Source organism: Eucyclogobius newberryi, unplaced genomic scaffold (assembly GCF_026437365.1).
Source record: "Eucyclogobius newberryi isolate DKJ021-1_F unplaced genomic scaffold, fEucNew1.0.hap1 SCAF_15, whole genome shotgun sequence".
Lineage (NCBI taxonomy): Eukaryota > Metazoa > Chordata > Actinopteri > Gobiiformes > Gobiidae > Eucyclogobius > Eucyclogobius newberryi.
In genome coordinates, this window is record NW_027315779.1 from 18191682 (window position 1) to 18211467 (window position 19786).

The 19786-nt window shown below is 39.7% G+C and overlaps 1 protein-coding gene across 2 annotated transcripts in view; it reads right to left on the reverse strand.

Moving 5' to 3' along the window:
* Positions 1–1965: 1965 nt before the first annotated feature.
* Positions 1966–19786, reverse strand: part of LOC140360975 (roundabout homolog 2-like) — a 121459-nt gene continuing 103638 nt past the window's right edge. For both annotated transcript variants that reach the window (XM_072446515.1, XM_072446516.1), the window contains exons 20-27: positions 18464–18591; positions 17646–17912; positions 15162–15324; positions 12462–12716; positions 8384–8580; positions 4918–5079; positions 4593–4832; positions 1966–3469 (exon numbers count right to left, since the gene is read on the reverse strand). In XM_072446515.1, coding sequence (XP_072302616.1) covers positions 3468–3469; positions 4593–4832; positions 4918–5079; positions 8384–8580; positions 12462–12716; positions 15162–15324; positions 17646–17912; positions 18464–18591 — 1414 coding nt within the window. In that variant the 3' untranslated portion in view covers positions 1966–3467. The remainder of the gene's footprint in view (positions 3470–4592; positions 4833–4917; positions 5080–8383; positions 8581–12461; positions 12717–15161; positions 15325–17645; positions 17913–18463; positions 18592–19786) is intronic.

The window sequence follows — 19786 nt, forward strand, 5'->3', positions numbered from 1 at the left end:
CACTCACCAAAGAAGCCGTTTTAGGCGAAATTGTTCCTCAGAGGGCAGAAAACAGTACCTCAGCAATAAATAATGGTCCAGTAAACAGATTTTTCCTTCGACCAAATCCAAAAAACAGCCTATTAAGAGACCAGGCGCCACAGAAGGACTTTTTACTCCATGCCTTCAGAAGACACAACTTGCGCTCTGTGATTGCAGGTGGAACCTTGTAATTGGGCTCTGCGGGCTTGCTTGTGCACTCCTATTAAGTCCAGTAGAGCGATGCATGCTGGGTAACGCTGGAGGAGATGTGCCGGTTGGTCGCAGCGATGGTTAGGAGTTTGTGGTTGAGGGTGGTCGGTTCCTAGGAGGGTCCACAAATTAGAGCAGAGCAGTAAAAGCAATATCTGGAATGCACTCGCTCCCTTAATGCTGCAAACAAATGAGCCTTTTGGTGAGCAGTCTTAAATTACTTTTCTCGTGTGTGAGCAAGTATAATGTTGCTTTTCAAATAGACTGTTCATTGCAATTAAGTAACATTAGTTATCTAAATGTATGTCAGGCAGAGTAAACATTTTAAAGGGAGAAAGACTGCACTTAAATATCTTCCAATGGTAAGCTGTCTATCTGGAAACTATCACAATAATATAGTCTTTTAATAGTGTCTTTGATTTAGGATTTGAAGATACGCAGAGCAATTTATTTTGCAACATTAATTCACTCCATAACAGTTGTAAGTTATTTCTGTAGCTAATATGGGGCTGAATGACTGAAACATGGCAGCCAATATTAATGTGCAGATCTGCTGCTCATGTTTGGACATGAGCAGCAGATCTGACAAAGGTAGAAGTAATTCCGCAACTGTTATCCAGCAACAATACTGCAAATATGGGCCAAAATTATTTGACAAATAATGATACCTTAATTTGTTAAATGATTGTTTGAACAGTCAGATTTTTTACTCGGTTGGGTGTAAATGATTTGACGCTGGAAAGTCGCTCATTGATGACATAGACAGAGGGATTCTGTTTTAGAACTCAGCTCTACAACCTGTAACTTTGAGCTATTATATTATTTAAGTTTTTCTTTGCAAATTTCCACTTGACTGGTAAAAATGTACCACAGGTATTATAAGATAAGATAAGATAAGATGAGATAAGCCTTTATTTGTCTGCACAATGGGGAAATTCTAATGTTGCAACACAAAGTACGTAAAGAAGTAAAAGATCCATTCAAACAAAGTCATAATTATGAGAACAATAAGCACTTTAAAGTTAAGGTACACTTTCTGCATGGGAAGATTTGTCCTCTGCATTTGACCCGTCCTTCAGTGCTGCTGGAGCAACTTCTCAGAAGCAGTGGGGACCCATCCCCAGATCTTGAACGAGGCTTGGTCTTGGTCTGATTGCTGTAGCTGGAGGATTTTAGCTTTTCTGCATTTTTTGGGTTGATGCGGGAAAGGGTTAGGAAACTCTGCACAGAAAGCTCTGGGAGTCGAACCAGGAAACGTCTTGCATGAAGTGAAAGAGCCATCCACTCAGCCACTGTGCCACCCATGTGCAAATGGCTTCTCTGACCACAACATTCACACACAGGCAAGTCGACTAGTGGACTATTTTTCATGATTGCTGCTCATCTCTACAGGTTATTTAAATTGAACACCCACAACAAATTGATTGAGCACAAATAATTACTCTTGCAGTGGTCGTGACAGCTTTTTCATTTCAAAATCAATTTCAATAACGGAACTGTCCAAGCGCAACTGACAGTGTGTTCACCCAGCTTAACTGCACACTGAAAATATAAATTATTATTTGCAGTGGATTTTAGCTTCAATATATCATCAAGCTAATCACATTAAAAGTGAAATAGAGATTATAGAGAACTCAATAGAAAAGTAGGTCTTAAAATCCCTTCCCTGCCAACACAGACATTTGTAGGCTAATACGGGATCCCTTTAAAAACCCAAAAGGAGAGGAAAATGGGTCAAGTTTCACATACACATTTTTATTTTGCTTCAAAGGATTGAAAAAAGGGCCCTACTGTATGTGGCTGTGTATTCCTGAGGGCAAAACCAATCTGGCAACTTTTTCAAAGGAAGGGCCATTCCCAGAACAAGACCATTCAAACAAGTGTAAAGACATCGCATGGTGAATCTCATTGGCAGAAACGTTCAAATTGGCATAATTTTCAAATACAGTGAAAGTTTCAGTCCTGGCAGTCTTCAGAAGAGGATGGACTAACCCAAATAATAAAAACAAATCAAAGTGAACACATAGCGTTTCCAGAAGGTACTGGTCACATTCTGTTCTAATAAAAATAACAAACCTAAATATATTGGAACATAATTTGGCTGAAATCAAAGTTAGTAAAAAAAAATCTTTACAAAATAAGGTGAGATAAAAACATATTTGGAAAATACAGACTATGTTCACAAATGTATTACCCAATTTTCATTTTGCTTTATTTTAAATAAAACCAATTGGCTTTGTACATTAACGTATGGTAGAAGACTACATCCTATAGTTAACAAACAGGCAAGAATGACTTGTTTTTTGGGTCACACCTCGTATAACATTTTGAGCAATCTCTCTGCCAGCTCTTTACATTTCTGCTATTATTACAGTACTGTATATTGCACAAATATCAGCTTCATTGCAATTGTAAAGAATATTTAAAATTAAAATATTATATATATTATTACTCTTGGAAATGGCAGAGAAGTCTATACCTTTTATGGCAATACTTTGGATCATTACACTTGCGTTGCTTCCATTGTTGAGAACCACTGGTACAATGCATATAAGATTCCCATCGAGCAGTTTAATTTGGCATATCATCACCCAAAAATTGATTCATTTTCTCCACGTCTTTAAAAAATGCTTGAAAACAATGACCCAATGCCATACAGTAAACAGTATATTGTCCATAGTGTCCATAGATTTCATTCATAGATTTGCCATTATGATTCTTTTCCTCAATGAGCTTGTGCTTATTTTCACCTAAAATGCTCTGTGCAAAATACAACAATACAGTAGCTTTATCAAAGTAAGCTAACAGTTTGCGCATCAATCAATCAAAAAACAAAAAACAAAAAAGTTTCACAGTAATAAATCACAAAAGAAGACAACATCGGGTTTGGCTTGCATAGCAAAGCTAAATAAGAGTAACCATTTACAAAATGTATGTACACATTATGCAAGTCCACTTAATTTTGTCGTGATTTTCTTGGTCAACTCCACGTAGTGACACACCATGTGACAGGAAGTAGAAGACATGATAACATACTCTGTTGCAGGAGGGGGGGGTGGAGGTGTGACTGGTGTGTGTCTGTACATGGCATTTACAGCTCTGTCTCTCTGTGTCTCTGCGCGCTCCTGTCTCCATCAGTCAGGCTGAGGCGACGGGACAGGAGCTCACCGCGCCTATAAACAAGCTGTGTGTCCCGGGGCAGGCGGCGACGACCAGGCCAAAAGACTCCATCAGGACTCTGCAGGAGACAGGACAAACAAACTGTTCAGTGCGTGTGCGAGTGAGCTCATTTGGGTCATAAACATGGATATATGAGGTGTGTTCGCTGCCTTTTATCCCATACTAAAAACACCAAGTAATCAGTCGGTACTTTATCGGTGTCTCCTATATATTCTAAGACAGAAGGATTATATGTTGAATATGCTCTTAGCTTGATTACGCTCTCCAACGGGAATAGCAGTATAAACAAGACAATCACAAAGTACTTTTGCTTTGCACTATTGCTTTTCGATAGCAACTGGGAGCCTAAAGGTTGGGTACATCTTATAACTTGATACAACTGTAACTGTATCAATAACAGGCAGGAATTGTGAGCTCCAAATATTTAGCCTGCCTTAAAGGAGTAATATTGAGCATTACTTGTATTGATATGGCCTTTAAAGATGCTCTTGAGTTGCTTTACTTTAGCATCTCATTTTTTTTTAAGGACTTTCTAACCAGGAGTCATCAAACTCGCGTGAATGAAGCTAAATACAACTTCAGAAATGTTTTGTCATCAACAAGCAAAGCTGGTTAAAAGCTCAAAAATGTTGCATAATGTGTCCTTTAATCCAAATGGCAACAACAAAACATATGATCTCTTTTACATTACAATTGCAGTCTATACAAAAAAAAAAAAAAACTATAACACATTTAAAACAACAGCCTTGGCTTTAGATAAGAGCAGAATGACACCAAAAGCAAATATTTAAATGTTTGATGTTACGGGAGACACTCGTAACTAAGAGACAAGTTAGCCAGAGGCAAAGTCCTCACTTGTGTCTTGTACTGCTCTCGTCTTGTTTGTTTACAAGAGTCTTTGCCACTTTAAGCGTAATAGTCTAACACCATGTTGATTCATCGGGGTTCATTGATTTGTATTGCTTTTATTACTTTTTAATTGTGCAATTTTATATGGTTATTTCCATGTGTTAGAAATGTATCTCTGCTGACTTTTAGAGCTAAATATTATTTTTTATTACAATCATGTGCAGCACTTTAGAATCTAAATAGTTTTTTTTAAATTTAAGACAAACAAATACATTTGGATTGTCAAATACACAAATGTTTTGAGAGACAAGATTGTGCAGTGTGCCACCTACAGTGCTCCCGTCTCTCTGTGCTGTTTGGTGGGAGTCCGTTCATTGGCTGCTCCGAGGGCCTCTTGTGGGACCCCCTGCCCAGTGTGGCTCTGCCCGATGCACCCGTCCCGCCCCAGGACCCCATATGCTGCCTCTCCAGCGTGGACACTGTCACCATGCACTCCTCAGAGGGGTCCGGGGAGGCACTATTCCACGAGCTGTTCAGACGAGACCCCACAGAGTGCAGGGCCTTGGCAGCGGCTGTGGAGTAGAGAGCACAAGTACACTAAGATGGTGCGATGTTGTTTCATTCACAACATACTGAGGGATACTACATGTAACTGACCATCTGTGTTGGCGTCCCGGCGTCTTGGCAAAGTCCCAACTTTCTCTGTAGGTTTGTGACTGGAGACGGGCCCCCTCTGGTGGTTGAGACTGTGTGTGTTCTGTGCACTGTGGTCTGAGAGGCCAGAGCTGTCCACACGGCTTAGATGAGAGGAGGGTTTACCTGCAAAACAAAGACATTCAGTGACAAATGAGTTTATCAACATTTTTGTAGTAAAATGTAATCCAAAGTAATCAAAAAGTAGCTTTGTATTTTAATACAGTATATTTTTTGGTTAGCAACAAGCATAACTCGCTTTTTTCATATTTCAAACATAATGCTTTTCGTTTCTTAATAATGAATTTATACTGTATCCTTGCTGTTTGTTCTGTTGTTAATGCTATGATGCAAATATTGCTCTAATTTCAAGAAAACAATCCCTCAGGGGCCAATACATGTTTCTGTTCTTTTATAAATTAACATGCATTTGTATTTGATTGTATGCCTTGATTGTTGGTCTATTTTTGGCATAGGTTCTTATTCTGTTCTATTAAAGTAACCTTTTAATCCGGCATTAAGAGTTAAAAAAAACTTTTAAACACACAATATATATTGGAGATTACTGAAGTTATAAGTGTTGTTCTTGTTTTAGATATTCAGAAAGCAATAACAGTTAGTTGGTATAACTATGACTCCAGCGCGCCTATATTTACTAGTTGCAATACAATTGTGCTCCCACATGTCAAATCTGAAAGACTTCTGCAAACAGCCAATTCCAAGCCAAATTTGCTGTACAAATATAAACTGAGGTTAGAGTAATGCACATGAAAGAACACGCCAAATGCAGACAGAGAAGAATCCAAAAGTAGTTGTTGTTTGTCTTCTGGATTTCGCTAAATATTTATCTCCAGGCATTTTTGGCACAGTTTAATATATTTTGTGGATTTCTTTTCCAAAACTAAAGCTCTTGAGTCCTCTCCAACTGAGCAATAAAGTTGGTGAACACATTGCACAAAATCCCTCACTAAGATTCTCCCCAGACCCTACAAATATTATGTTAGATGTTTGAAAACTCACTTTTCCAATTAAGTTTGAAATGCATGTTATTTGGGTTTCCTGTTTTTACAAAAATATGGAACAGATTTTTATATAGAGCCAAGGTATCTAAATTGCACTAATGAATGAATGCAGGTTCACAGTAAGGGTATATGCTGTAGATCAATAGATATAAATATATACATAAGAGCCCCTGCACTCTGGATAGCAGATGATGTTGCAGAAATACTTGCCATGAAAATCCAAAATCATAATTGGATAGTATATTATTTATGCATGTACGGGATTATTTTCTGCCTCAGCTCCAAACCAGCCAGGATAAGTTGACCACCACAGTCATGAGAGGAAATAGTTCAATATGTGCACAGAAACGAAGCAGATTCTGTATTCTGCGTTGACATCAGTTTGGATTATCCACAATTGTATTAAAAACTAAATAATTACCTCACACTCAAAGCCTGCCAACTGAGCTTCTTTGAAAACGAAAGACAAAAGACTACTTTAAGGATTGCGTATTTCATTCAAATGAATAGCATTTTAAATTGGGTCACAGCTTTCAGTAATACTTTCACTATTGTAGTTGCTTGGCACGTGTCTAAATTTTACTTCTGCATACTCATGAGACGGTAAATTATCATATTTGACAGCTAGGAAATGTTTGCATTGCTAATGTTGGTAAATATTTTTAGTTTGACTGACCTGCTGCCTGGCCCACCCACAGCTTTAAAACACATATTTGGAATACACACGTCTCTCTTAACCTATCACATTATGTAGTCTAAAAACAGTGCTGTTTTGTTCCTGTGAGACGCCTTCAAACTAACTCTAAAGAAAGTCTCTCAGACAGGACCCTATTTATAAATACATCAAATTTTAAATTTCAGATGTGCTACTTTTATGTAGAAGGCTGCTGGAATCTAAAAGAGACGTTATCATTTTGATGCATATACAAGATGTCTTCAAGGGGCTTAACGAGCTGTCTCCATGTCTCTGGAGGAAAAAAGGGCTTTGAGAGCTAGACTGAAAATATGCACAACTTTTCTATCAAGATGTATGATAATTATAACTAAGATGACATCCCAGAAATGAATATATCCGTGTACAAGTGAAAGGACTGTGGCTGGTTCAGTTGGCTATTGCATGGCTTTAGTGCGTGGCTGGAGATGTCTCGTGCAGTGGTTCTGGAGGATTAACATGCTCAATGTTAAAGGAAAAGCCCTGTTAGACAACACTGAACATTTCATATGAATTGTTAATATATTTCTTTTTAAAGATGTGGATATGGACCCAAAGCTCTCCTTTCCTGAGGCTAGTTTCACCATTAGACAGAAGCAGTCATTAACAATAGACCTCCTGGAGTAAAATATCCCTCAGGGTCTACTCACAAAGCAACACTCATCTGCAGAACTCACATTTAAACTTATCTCCTCACATATCAAGCCCATTTACCAGTATATGTAGAGTTTTGTTTTCCACGGGCCTGGATATGTTTTTCTGACATGGAACGCACCTGAGAAGATTGAATGTCCTATGCTGGATTATTGGATATCAGATTAGACTATTAATGTTCTGTCATAAGTTAAAAAAGAGTAACGAGAGCAGTTAGGTTAAAAAATATGAATAACAATAACAATTCAGAAAATTACAGCTATTTTGTAAATCATTTTTCAGGAGAGGACCCATCTTCTCTTACCAGCTAGGCATAACCTGGACATGTCCTTTCTTTTCTTATTTAAAAAACAACAACATATATGATGCAATTTATTTTCCGCCAACAAAACCAAACAAAACCATTCCTTTCAAGTGTTACAAGTGCAGTGCCAAGTGTGAACAATAAATAGTTAACACTAAACAAGTTCACATGGGTTACATATGTTCCTCATCTAATTGGAGTCCAACCACATGAAAATATAAGCATATAAAACATATATTTGGTCTTCTATGTGTCTAAATATAAAATGCAATCACACAATAATGCAGAGAGAATAAATACTTTTGAATATAATGTGTTTACGTTGGTGTGTCATTAATTTGTAATTATGGTGGACATTGGGAAATTATATTACATAACTAACAGTCGTGGAAACAGTTGTTTAGTCTCTGCCCCTGGAAATGGCCAAACACTCATATGTAAATGACCAGGAAACATCTCGAGCAACAACAGCAAAAAAGATTGAGAGAGGTCCATAATTAATGATAGGATATTTTATTGTATCTATTGAACTACTCTTCGTGTCATTTTCTTATACCATTTCCCTGTAATCTAAATGTCCTGTCTGCTCTAAGCTTCTGGGATAAACTCAAGATCTTCTGACTAAATGACTTAATAAATGCTCTTCCTGGCACATTTTTCCAGACTTGGGACTGCCACAAAAAGGTCTAGTACTCCGAAATAACTTTTTACTATTTCTCATCATCAGTACTTAATTACCTGAATCCTCCAGGTTCTCTATGCTATGCCCAGGTGTGTAGTCAAAAAGGTTCTTGGACACCACGGCATATCGCTCCTCCTCTTCCTCTTCTTCCTCCGACAGTAGCGCCGCTCCCACCTCTGATCCCAGCGTACTGGAGAGGAAGTCCATGGGCGGGATCGGCGTGTGGGACACATTTGGGCTGCTCTTCATGTGCCTAATTCAGATGTGGGAAAATACTGTATGTCAATAACCACAATATAATCAAGGTTGCATAATGAATTCAGGAGTAGTGTATGAAAACAAAATGACAGAATCAGAGTGCATTGAAAAAGGTAGCAAAATGGCTCTCAATTCCTGCGATGGTGTAGCTGATTACATTGCAATTGCTACTGCTAACACAATGGAGTCGTAATTGGACGGGATAAAGGATATCTGGATGGGCAGGGCTGTCAACAACGTGCCTCTTATCTCCCCCACAGCTGTCCTCCATCATGGCGTGCATCCCACCACATAGCCGCGCACACGCATAATTACCAAGTCTATTTACCAATGTCAGAGCAGCATGTTGGACTAAACCCGGTCATTACCCTCCAACACGTGTCACCGCCGACTTGTCAAGTTTTCCAATGCTCCGTCAAAGGTGCAATCAATGGAGAGCTGTTTTTATCGGCAGTAAAGGGACACACCGGTTGAGGCTGACACATGTAAATACCAGCACTATAGGCTGTGCAAACGCAGGCCATTGATATGCAAAGTTGTAACAATCAACAGAATATAATGAATATAAAATTGCAGCTATTTTGCCATGCTGGGAAGAAGAGGAACGCATTTGAACAAATGGCGATGCATAAACACAACTACCTGCTGTGCTAATGGAATTTTGCACAAAAAAAATAGAAAAAAAGAACTTGTCGCTGATTAGAAACCGTATGTAGGATTAATGGATGTCAAATTACTCATTTAATATGAACAAAAGGAGATTAAATGTTTAACTGTGCCCAGGTTTGGAAATTGTACGGCATTTGCACGTTGAAACAAGATGTGTGCGGTGCCAGCAATGTAGCTTACTCTTAAAGGAGACGCGATGATGCAAAAACTTAAATTAGTTTTTACTCCAGTTACAACGATATTTACTCATCATTAGTTTACTCGAATTTGTAGATTGATAGATTCATTCTTGTTTGAGTAATCCTGTATTGTCCTGCAACTGAGGCGCGAGAGTTCAGAAGATTCCATTTTTCACCTACCTCCTATACCCGCCTACACCGCTGTATCTGTTTATTATCCCTTAGATTTTTTGTCGTGTGATGCATACACAGTTTTTTTTCCTCTGCCGTTGGACTCAACACTTTTTAAACACTGTCCCTTTAATAATAATAAAATAGCATAATTTAATCAATCCCTCACTGCACTGTTCACTTTCTCCACTATGTCTGTAAATTTAACTGTACATTTTGTGTACAAAGTAAGCCTCTTTTTATTTTTATCCTACAGTACATTTATATAGTTTTATAGTTAATGGATCCATTTCTATTATTAAGCTGTTTTTGATAGTTTACAAAGAAAAATAATGCAAAATTAAAGCCGCGGTGGTGGCGATGATGGCTCTCGCCACCCGCGCGACTGCCTTCCCGTGCGACCGCCTTCCCGCACGACCGCCTTCTCGCACAACCGCCTTCTCGCACGACCGCCGACCGCCTTCCAGCGCGACCGCGTTTTGATCACGATTGCCCCGATACTGCATTCTCTTAGACTTTATTCTTTAGACTTTATTCTTTAAAAGGTGCCATAACATGCTTTTTTCACGTTTCGTAGTCTATCCTAAGTGTATAATTGATAATAATAAGGGTTGTGCAACACCCTTAACATAATAGTTAAGAAATATCACCCAGACCTTGGACCCCCTCACCAACCCGGAAATGCAAACGGCTTGGTTTGATATTCGCCCCCACCCTTGCGAAGAGCGATCTGGCTCCCCCGCCCAACCCGTGACGTAGTCTCAGAGCGCGTGTGTGCCCCGCCCACCCGTGACGTAGTCTCAGAGCGCGTGTGTGCCCCGCCCAACCCGTGACGTAGTGTGGTCCCCACAGCTGTCTGCTCCGCGCTGCGCCGCTCCGCGCGAATGAGTGAGAAACGATAGAACTTCAGATCAACATTACTTTGAGACTAAATACATCTGGTGTTTATTCAACAGCGTGTGCAGAACAGATATATCTATATCTATATCTATATCTATATCTATATCTATATCCATCTATCTATCTATCTATATATATATATATATATATATATATATATATATATATAAAAGTCTTATGTCCATCGCGCTCTTATTTCCTAGTTTTTCGGTATCGGATAGAACTTCTCTCCGTTTATTGTCCCGGTTGCTGCATCAACTGCCACATAAACCTTCACCATTGTGACAATAGTAAAGAGTGCGATATCATTAATGACGTTTTGGGCCTCTTTGAACCGTGTTTCGTCGTAAATCGAAGCAGAAAAACTCCGGAATGGGTTTGTAGGGAGACAGCAGCGCGGAGCCGGGGGAAAGGGGGCGGGAGGGGAGGGGGGAGGGGGGTGGAGAGGGGGGATGGTGACGCGTGCTTGCCCTTATGACGCGGTCTTGCCCCACCGCCCGTCAGTTTGGAGATTGGAGGAAAGGAGATAGTCTGTAATATAGCTAAACACTGCGGGAATCAATCAAAAAAACACTCTGGGTACATATATGAAGCACAAATAGCAATGTAAGAAGGTTAAAAGCTCTGATAAGTCGATTTTGCATGTTATGGGACCTTTAAACCCCCTTCTCCCTGTACCCCCGTCACCTCGCAACAGAGACCCGCCGCTAATGCTGATGCTAACGCTAATGCTAAGACCACGGCACGAGAGGAAATGTTCCATCAAAATAAAAGAGGAAGAGGAAGTGAAGGCATTCATTGCGCCTCTGCTGGCCAATTGTGAAAATACACAATATCTACAATGCACTTTTTTTCATGGCGTCTTGTGGAGAATACAAACCATGAGTTTCAAACAAATCAGACAATGTTGAGTTTTTCACACAATGGGTAGGGGGCGCTATAGAATAAATTTGTTACATATGCGCTCCATAGATCAATTCCATTAGGCGTGACTTGTTCTTGAAAAAAACAGGAAATTAAAGGGGTGTTATGTGGAGACCATAAGAAATATCAACATTTTCTTAAATATTTATAAAATTTCAATGTCTTTAGATGCAAAAAGTGTTGTTTTGAACTCGATCAGACAAAAAACCTAGGACACGTACGATTATGAAAAAAAAAGTCAACTCTGATTCAACATGGCTGACTTCCTGTTTCTTTGATTCAACATGGCTGACTTCCTGTTTATCATAGAGTGATGCTGCCAGGTGTGTTTTACTCGTCACATGTAGCTCTATCACTGTCCCAAGTCTCATGTGCCTAGGCCAAAGATTAAGCATTTCATGTTTTCTCTTTTTTGAACTAGTCGGCACTGTTACGACGGGCGTTCTCGCAACCTCCATTTTATTGGAGTTCGGGCGGAGCCGATCGCATCTGTCCCCCATGTGTGACATTCATCAATGTTCAGGGGGTCAAAAATGCCCGAGTTGTGGCAGAGAAACCTGGCAAGAACAAAGTCTTGAGCATTCCGTTCCGTTGGAACTCCATGGCTTGAGCCAATAATGATATTTCTATTATATAAGTATATTATAATATATAAGTACTTGAAAAAAGCGTACTATGTCTCCTTTGAGGCAGAAATATACAACACTTTATTGCCTCCACCCGTCAACACAAGCCGTAATTAAGACAAATCAACTTTAGTCATTTTGTCATATTTAGGTAGAGGAGATTTGCCAAACCCTGAATTGTTTTAATATAAATAAAATACAATAATGGCCCAAATGTCTCTAATACAGCTTGTACTACCAGTGTAGTACTTCCATGTTGTTTTCATTTCTTTGTATTTGCCATACAGACTAATTCTGAAATAATGTATGTCTGTTGTTTTGACCAATAAACAGAAACATTGGTTATTTCATTTAAATTGCTGCTGAAAACTCTTGCAATAGCTTATTTTCTGTGCATCATTTCTTACCATGCTTGTTTAGCCACCTCATACTGGTAAGCCCTAGTCAGCTCGTCCAGGTGCGCCTGCAGAATCGACTGCATTTCATCATGGTGAGCAGAGCTGAGTGAGGATGAGGAGGGCTGTTTGAAGGAAGCTGCAGGAGACGAAGAGCGTCCTCTTAAAGGAGGAGTGGGCCCTCTCTCCTCCTCTCCCTCGTTGTTCAGACTCTGATGACGGTAAGTCTGGATGGACATGGGTGGGGCCCAACTGTTACTGTCATATCTGCAGATAAAAACAAACAGACACATTGTGTTTTGTGAGCCAGGGGTCATGAGATCATTTCAAGGTACATCTAATACACTGTATTTAATCTGACTTTTAATTGAAAACACTTAAACACAATAAAATACTAAAATAAATCAAATGAAACCTAGTTTTAAGTGGTTTGAATCTTGAAATGTTGCTGTCGTGGGCCCCAGTCGGTTTCATATTTATTTTGGGTGTCCTGGCCGGCAACCAGTAAGAGTTACTAAATCCTGAGTTAACATGATTAATATATGTCGGTGTAATCCCTCATTCGTCCAGGCGTGTTCCATAGTAGAAAAGCTTCAGTTGTAGTCATCTGGACTCAGTTAGAAAAAATAGACGTTTCGACTCTCATCCAAGAGTCATTGTCAATAAAAGAATTTAGATCGAGAACTCCGATATTAATACTGTTCTGTGGTAAGACCCGCCCATTGGGCGGAGCCTTCCTGAAGTAGCAAGAGTTGTTTGTTTCAACAGAAACTCCCCCCTTGTATCTACCGAGCTAGCCTATTCAGAATTTTAATGGCCTATTAGAATCCTCTTTGTCTTTGTGAGACCCTGGCTCAACCACCCTGAGTACCTGATTAGCATCTAAATGACCTTGTCCTGGTCCTCTACCTTTCCAGGGGTTCAGTATTCCATTATAGATACCAGGAAGATTGAATCTTAGCCCTCCATTTCTGTTTAAAGAAGGTCTTTCTTTTTTAACAAAAATAGCTTCCTTGACTCCTCTTTCAAACCATCTTTTCTCCCTGCTTAAAACCTTCACCTCACCGTCTTCAAACGAGTGATTAGAGGCTTCAAGATGGAGATGCACGGCACTCTGTGGTCCTGAACTAGTATTTCTTCTGTGCTGATAGAGCCTCTTGTGTAGAGGCTGTTTCGTCTCACCTATGTAACGTTCTTTACATCTTTCTTCACTGCATTGGATCGAGTAAACTACATTGCTCTGTTTTTGAGTCAGCAACTTGTCCTTAGGATGAACCAGTTTTTGTCTTAAAGTGTTTCCTGGTTTAAAATAAACAGGGACTTCGTGTTGTCTAAAAATTCTCTGCAGTTTTTGTGTGTAGGTTTCCACACACACGGACCAGTATCTGCTCTTTGGTTCCAACCACCCACTACAGCACAAGCTGGGGGTGATCAGAACCTTACAACACAGAGCTCAAGGTGTGCCCACCAGCTCAGAGGGCAAGAAGAAAGAGGAAAAACATGTCCGAAATGCCCTCTCAGCCTGTGGTTACCCCGCTTGGGCCCTCAACAGAGTGAGGAGAACCAAGAAGCAGGACAAAAGGGAAACTGAACAGAGAAGGAAGGGTGTTTCTATCCCTTATGTGTCAGGCCTGTCGGAAAAACTGCAGAGAATTTTTAGACAACACAAAGTCCCTGTTTATTTTAAACCAGGAAACACTTTAAGACAAAAACTGGTTCATCCTAAGGACAAGTTGCCGACTCAAAAACAGAGCAATGTAGTTTATTCGATCCAATGCAGTGAAGAAAGTTGTAAAGAACGTTACATAGGTGAGACTAAACAGCCTCTACACAAGAGGCTCTATCAGCACAGAAGAAATACAAGTTCAGGACCACAGAGCGCCGTGCATCTCCATCTTGAAGCCTCTAATCACTCGTTTGAAGACGGTGAGGTGAAGGTTTTAAGCAGGGAGAAAAGATGGTTTGAAAGAGGAGTCAAGGAAGCTATTTTTGTTAAAAAAGAAAGACCTTCTTTAAACAGAAATGGAGGGCTAAGATTCAATCTTCCTGGTATCTATAATGGAATACTGAACCCCTGGAAAGGTAGAGGACCAGGACAAGGTCATTTAGATGCTAATCAGGTACTCAGGGTGGTTGAGCCAGGGTCTCACAAAGACAAAGAGGATTCTAATAGGCCATTAAAATTCATTCTGAATAGGCTAGCTCGGTAGATACAAGGGGGGAGTTTCTGTTGAAACAAACAACTCTTGCTACTTCAGGAAGGCTCCGCCCAATGGGCGGGTCTTACCACAGAACAGTATTAATATGGGAGTTCTCGATCTAAATTCTTTTATTGACAATGACTCTTGGATGAGAGTCGAAACGTCTATTTTTTCTAACTGAGTCCAGATGACTACAACTGAAGCTTTTTCTACTATGATTAATATATGTTTTAGTAGCTAGTAGTAGTAGGTAGAAATATATATTGTACTTCAGATGTTGTTGCTCAAGTTAAATAATCCTGACACATTTTTCTCACATTTATCTTCCAGTTTTCTATTTGGCACTACATTACTAGGAAATTACCCAAACGGTGCGTCTGAAAATAATTCAGTGGAGTGTGAGAATGTGCTCAGGCAGAAAACATGTTGTTCCCCTTGTGATTGCCTTCCTTTCTTTGCGTGTTTGTGTCAGTTCGAGGCAGGAGAATGATGAAATATGAATGTGTCTCACCCTCCTCCGTGGTTTTCCTGGGGGTAGTGGTCAAGGTCAACCTCTGTACCTGGCAGCGGATGCATTGGTGGTGGAGGCAAAGGCATGTTAGCCCAGCATGACCCATTGGATTTAGAGCTCTTAGTTCCACTTTTTAGTTTCTTCTTTTTCCCAACCTTTGCACCTGAGTGAACACATAAGCAAAAAGGAATTGAAGTTTTATTATAGAAAAGAATAAAGTAATGTGTAAAAGTCTTTTGTCCGTTGCTCAAAATCTTTAAAAAGGAGGAAATAAAACAGGTAGTACTCAATGTGATTTGTAATAAAAGACAGCTATTGTACAGAACATTTGTCAGTTTGTATTAAAGCACGCTTTGTCAACATTTCGGCGCTGCGTAGTACACTAAAATCTTTCCAAAATCTCTTATCTCTCGCCAGAACTAATCCCCGTCTGAGGCTCATTATTCCCCCGTCTGCTGTGCTGACAGTGTATCACGATATTTCCAGTGTTGAAATTTCCTTAAAAGGCGTCAAAATCGGAAACAAGACCATTAAAATCATTCCCTTTCAGCAGCCCACTCTCGACCACTTTAGTTCTGCTAACTCTGACATTTAGCTCAGAAACCGCTTTATTAAGGGTGTGTTAATGACCTCTGATCTATACTGATTCAAACAATAAGCTTGTTCACTCTTCAAATGAGGACAATCTTTATGGCATTTAAGTTAATGGACTTGAAAATTTGACTCTTTGGAAAATTAGGTCTCTTGGGCAATGCTCTATTGGTTCGCAAACTAAATTCATGAGGAAAATTGTGACTTCCTTAACAATACAATCTTAATTTATTTTTATTTCCTTTAAATTATTGGTATGTTTTAAAATATTTTGATTGCTAAAATGTAATGTGCATACAATGTGCGTGAACAGAAGCATTATTGGGGAAGACAGAAAAGAAAAGAACTGTAGGGGACTTTTTAAAATAGCCCTCAGTGAAGTCTAAGTACCAGTTCCTTTTGTGAAACACGCTTTCCGCAGCCACTATAATTAATCGCAGAATGGCTAAGCAACCATACTATTCATCGTTATACAGTACCATCTGGATAAATAAAAACAGAAATTTAGCTGGAACAAAAGGACTTGATTTTTACTCTCCAACAAATAATGCCATATGACACATTTGAGCATGGTTCAAAACAATCTCTTGAGTATTTTTGTATTTTCATTAAGCTTTTATTACAAGCTGCAGATATTTTACTGACTGACATTATTATAATTATATCACTTCCTTGACCATTTGTCACAGCTGTGCAGAGTCGAAACTTTGTAGATTTGAATTTCGTAACAACAAACACTCCAAGACTAGAGTTTAAAAGCACATATTTTAAATTCATTGATTAACCTTTATTTAACCAGTTAAGAACCATTGAGATGGAAAATTCTTTTTCAAGGGTGACCTGGGATTTCTTTTTAGCTATTGAACTATAGTAAAAGCATTTGGAGCACTAGTCCAAATGTATACCACTTAAACATACTCAAATGGCTTTAGGATTTTTATGCCACCACTAATCAAATTAAGCCAGAGAATGCATGATGATTGTGTGACATTTCTGGGCTAGAGGAGCTCCCAGGGTGAATTGTGATGAAGACAGGACAGTAATTAAGAACACTATCCTTAGGGTCCATTTTCTCTGAATATGTAAATAATTTGGCTTCCCATTGCGATACGCCTTCAACAAGTCTAACTCAGGGGTTTTCAGATAAAACTACCACATTAAAAAGAGTTATCTAGTTTGCTCTGCACTCCACAGAGGCTCATGCACGACCAAGAAGATTTCAAAGAGCAAACAGACAGATTTTTTTTTACAGTGATTTCTTAGGCTGTGGCTGGGGGGAAAAAGCTTCATAGGATAATTTTTTTCATTTAGTTGGACAAACTATTGGGCATGTAACATTTCTGCCTTTGCAAAAGTCTTTTATTTATTAGGTGGTTGAAAAAATGACCCAGAAAGTTGCAAAGGTTGTTTCTACAGATTCAGGTCACTGCATTCTGGAAGTTTGGGCAGAATTATTCAAATGTTTAGCCAGTTTTAGCTGAAGAACATTTGCATATGTCACAGGTCAACATATGTGAGTCTTTGTGTGGGTCTGTGCTCTTGAACTGATCCGTTTTAATATATCACTTACAAAATACTTGTAAATAAGAGAAATATGCAGTGCATTGTGATTCCAGACATCTTTTGCCCAGAAGAAACTGAATTGGACTCCGATCAAACAGACTTCTGCCATCGGATTAGAGAGTTGAGGGACATGTTCAATTCCTGATAAACACATGCAAATACACCCCTGCTTAAAACACTTTTCTGTATTTTGAAATGTTGGACCCGCCACAACAGATCGGGCAAGACTCAAGGCACACACACACACACACACACACACACACACACACACACACAACTCATTCCAAACACGCTTTGCACAGACAGAATTAAGTTGTGTGTGTCACCCACCAGTGCCAGGGCGTCTGTCGGTGAGCGAGTAGCCCAGGTTGGCCATCTCCTGCTGGGCTTGCAGTGATGCTTTCCAGCGGGGGTCTGGCCTATCCACAGCCAGCTCGTGGAAGCTGTTGGACTGCAGGATTTGAGTGGTGGCGTAGGGGGTGGGCTGACCGCCGCGTGCTGGGCTGCTGTAACCTGCCTTCCCCATGAAGTCGATACTGCTGTAGATGGCACCGTCGGACAGCATGGTGCCAGTCTTCTCCACGGACGGCAACACATCTGAGACAAAAAGAGCGCGAGGGAGAGAGCTGTCACCAAGCTAACGATCTTTAAGGTCATTAACACTCCCCACTGTTCTAGCACTCTGCATTAGTTAAATGCAGGTTTCAAATGGGCTTGATATGACTGAAAGTGATTCTCCACAGCAATAATTAGCGTGCGGCATGCTGTGGAGACCTGCTATCATGTAAGCATGAGGGATATTCAAACTGAGCTAACCTTCACGGCTATAGAAATAGGCCTGTGTAAATTGAAAAGGGGAGCAGTAGTGATTTTAAAGATGCAAATAAACAAATGGAAAACGTATGTGAATGACTTTAACGTTGATGGACCCTACAGGGCATAGGAGGATGACAGGGAGAGAAGTTACAAACATACACTTGGCTTGTCATGTTCAATTAGCAAACAAAAACCCTTCAAGGCATCTTAATTTGTTAGCTTGTGTGTACTTGTGATGTGTCATTACCCAAGGATAAACGTCAAAACTGTCGCACCAGGCATGTCGCTGAAAGTAGCACATGCAACTACAGTGACCTAAACCCGCTTCTTACCTCCACGGCCAAAGTGGCTGCTGCTCTTTGGGCTGCCCAAGCCCCCATTGGCTGGGAGACTGGTGGAAGGCCAGGAATCAGCCAACCAGGGCAGGCCTTGGTCTCCAGCTTTGAGCAGACCAGGACGACTGTCGGAAGAAAGAAAAGAGGAAAGAGAGAGAGAAGCATCAGAATCAGAATCTGAAAAAGAATGTATTACCATTACCGAAAATAACACACAAACTAGGAATTTGCTTCACTGATGTGATGTCAATTGTAAAATAAAAAAAAAACATATATAAATTTTTTATAGCTTTGAGCTCACACTAATTTATAGACCTGTATTAGAGGGACTAAGATTAAAATAATGTAATGATAGTTTATGTTTTTATATGTTTGTATTGTGATTTAAATGCATCTTTTTGTCATGTAAAGCCCTTTGAAATGCTTTGTCTACGCTCTACAAACAAACTTTATTGCTTTGGCTGGAATGTTCCACGATATGGCATTAAACTCCCTGGAGACAAGCAGATGCTACAATGCCAAGTTACAGGTCAGCTCTTTGGAGAGGCGAGCCCATTCACTTCAAGGTACTTTTCAGGCATAAGCAAAGTTATTGAACACATGCTGGATATATCACTTTAATACCATGCTGCAGAACATTTCAGGCAAAGCAATAACATCTCTATGGAGACAAGTGCTGGAAAAGTTACATAGTGCAGCTTTCAGTTTAAAAATTATTGTTAACAGCATTAAACAGACGTCAGTAGAGATATACAATGTAAACTTCAATTGCCTCAAAGGTCCAGTCTCACACTGTGTTAAACTTAATTTAGTGGTCTGAGGGATTGGGATGATGTCTGAAGGTCAAAATCCTAACTACAGGAGCCTTAGGGGGTCAAAAGAAAAACAACTGTAGCCCCAGAGTGTCAGAGAGAAGAGTTTCCCCAAAGAAGCATCAACATAATCAGTGTAACTGTCAACTGCAAAGACTAAATTCTCTGAACACAGAAGCGCCAGAAAGTAAAATAATCAGGAGCCTGTAAACATTACTTCCAAAGTCCAGCTATCTACGACGGTAAACCACCATATAAAAAAGTATTGAGTTTAGTGCAACAAAATCTATAAAGATAAAATGTATTTTAAATGTATTACGCCCACATCATTTCTAAGATTTCAACGACACCTGAGAGCCCTGCTTGTATTTTTTTATACTGCTGCATCAACAACAAATTGATGTGCAATCTCATTCAGCATATTCTCGCCTCCGCCGCACGTCTGACAATAAACAAGACGGAAACATAAAATGGCAAGTCTATAAATCAGACCTGCGCTGTCCCTGAG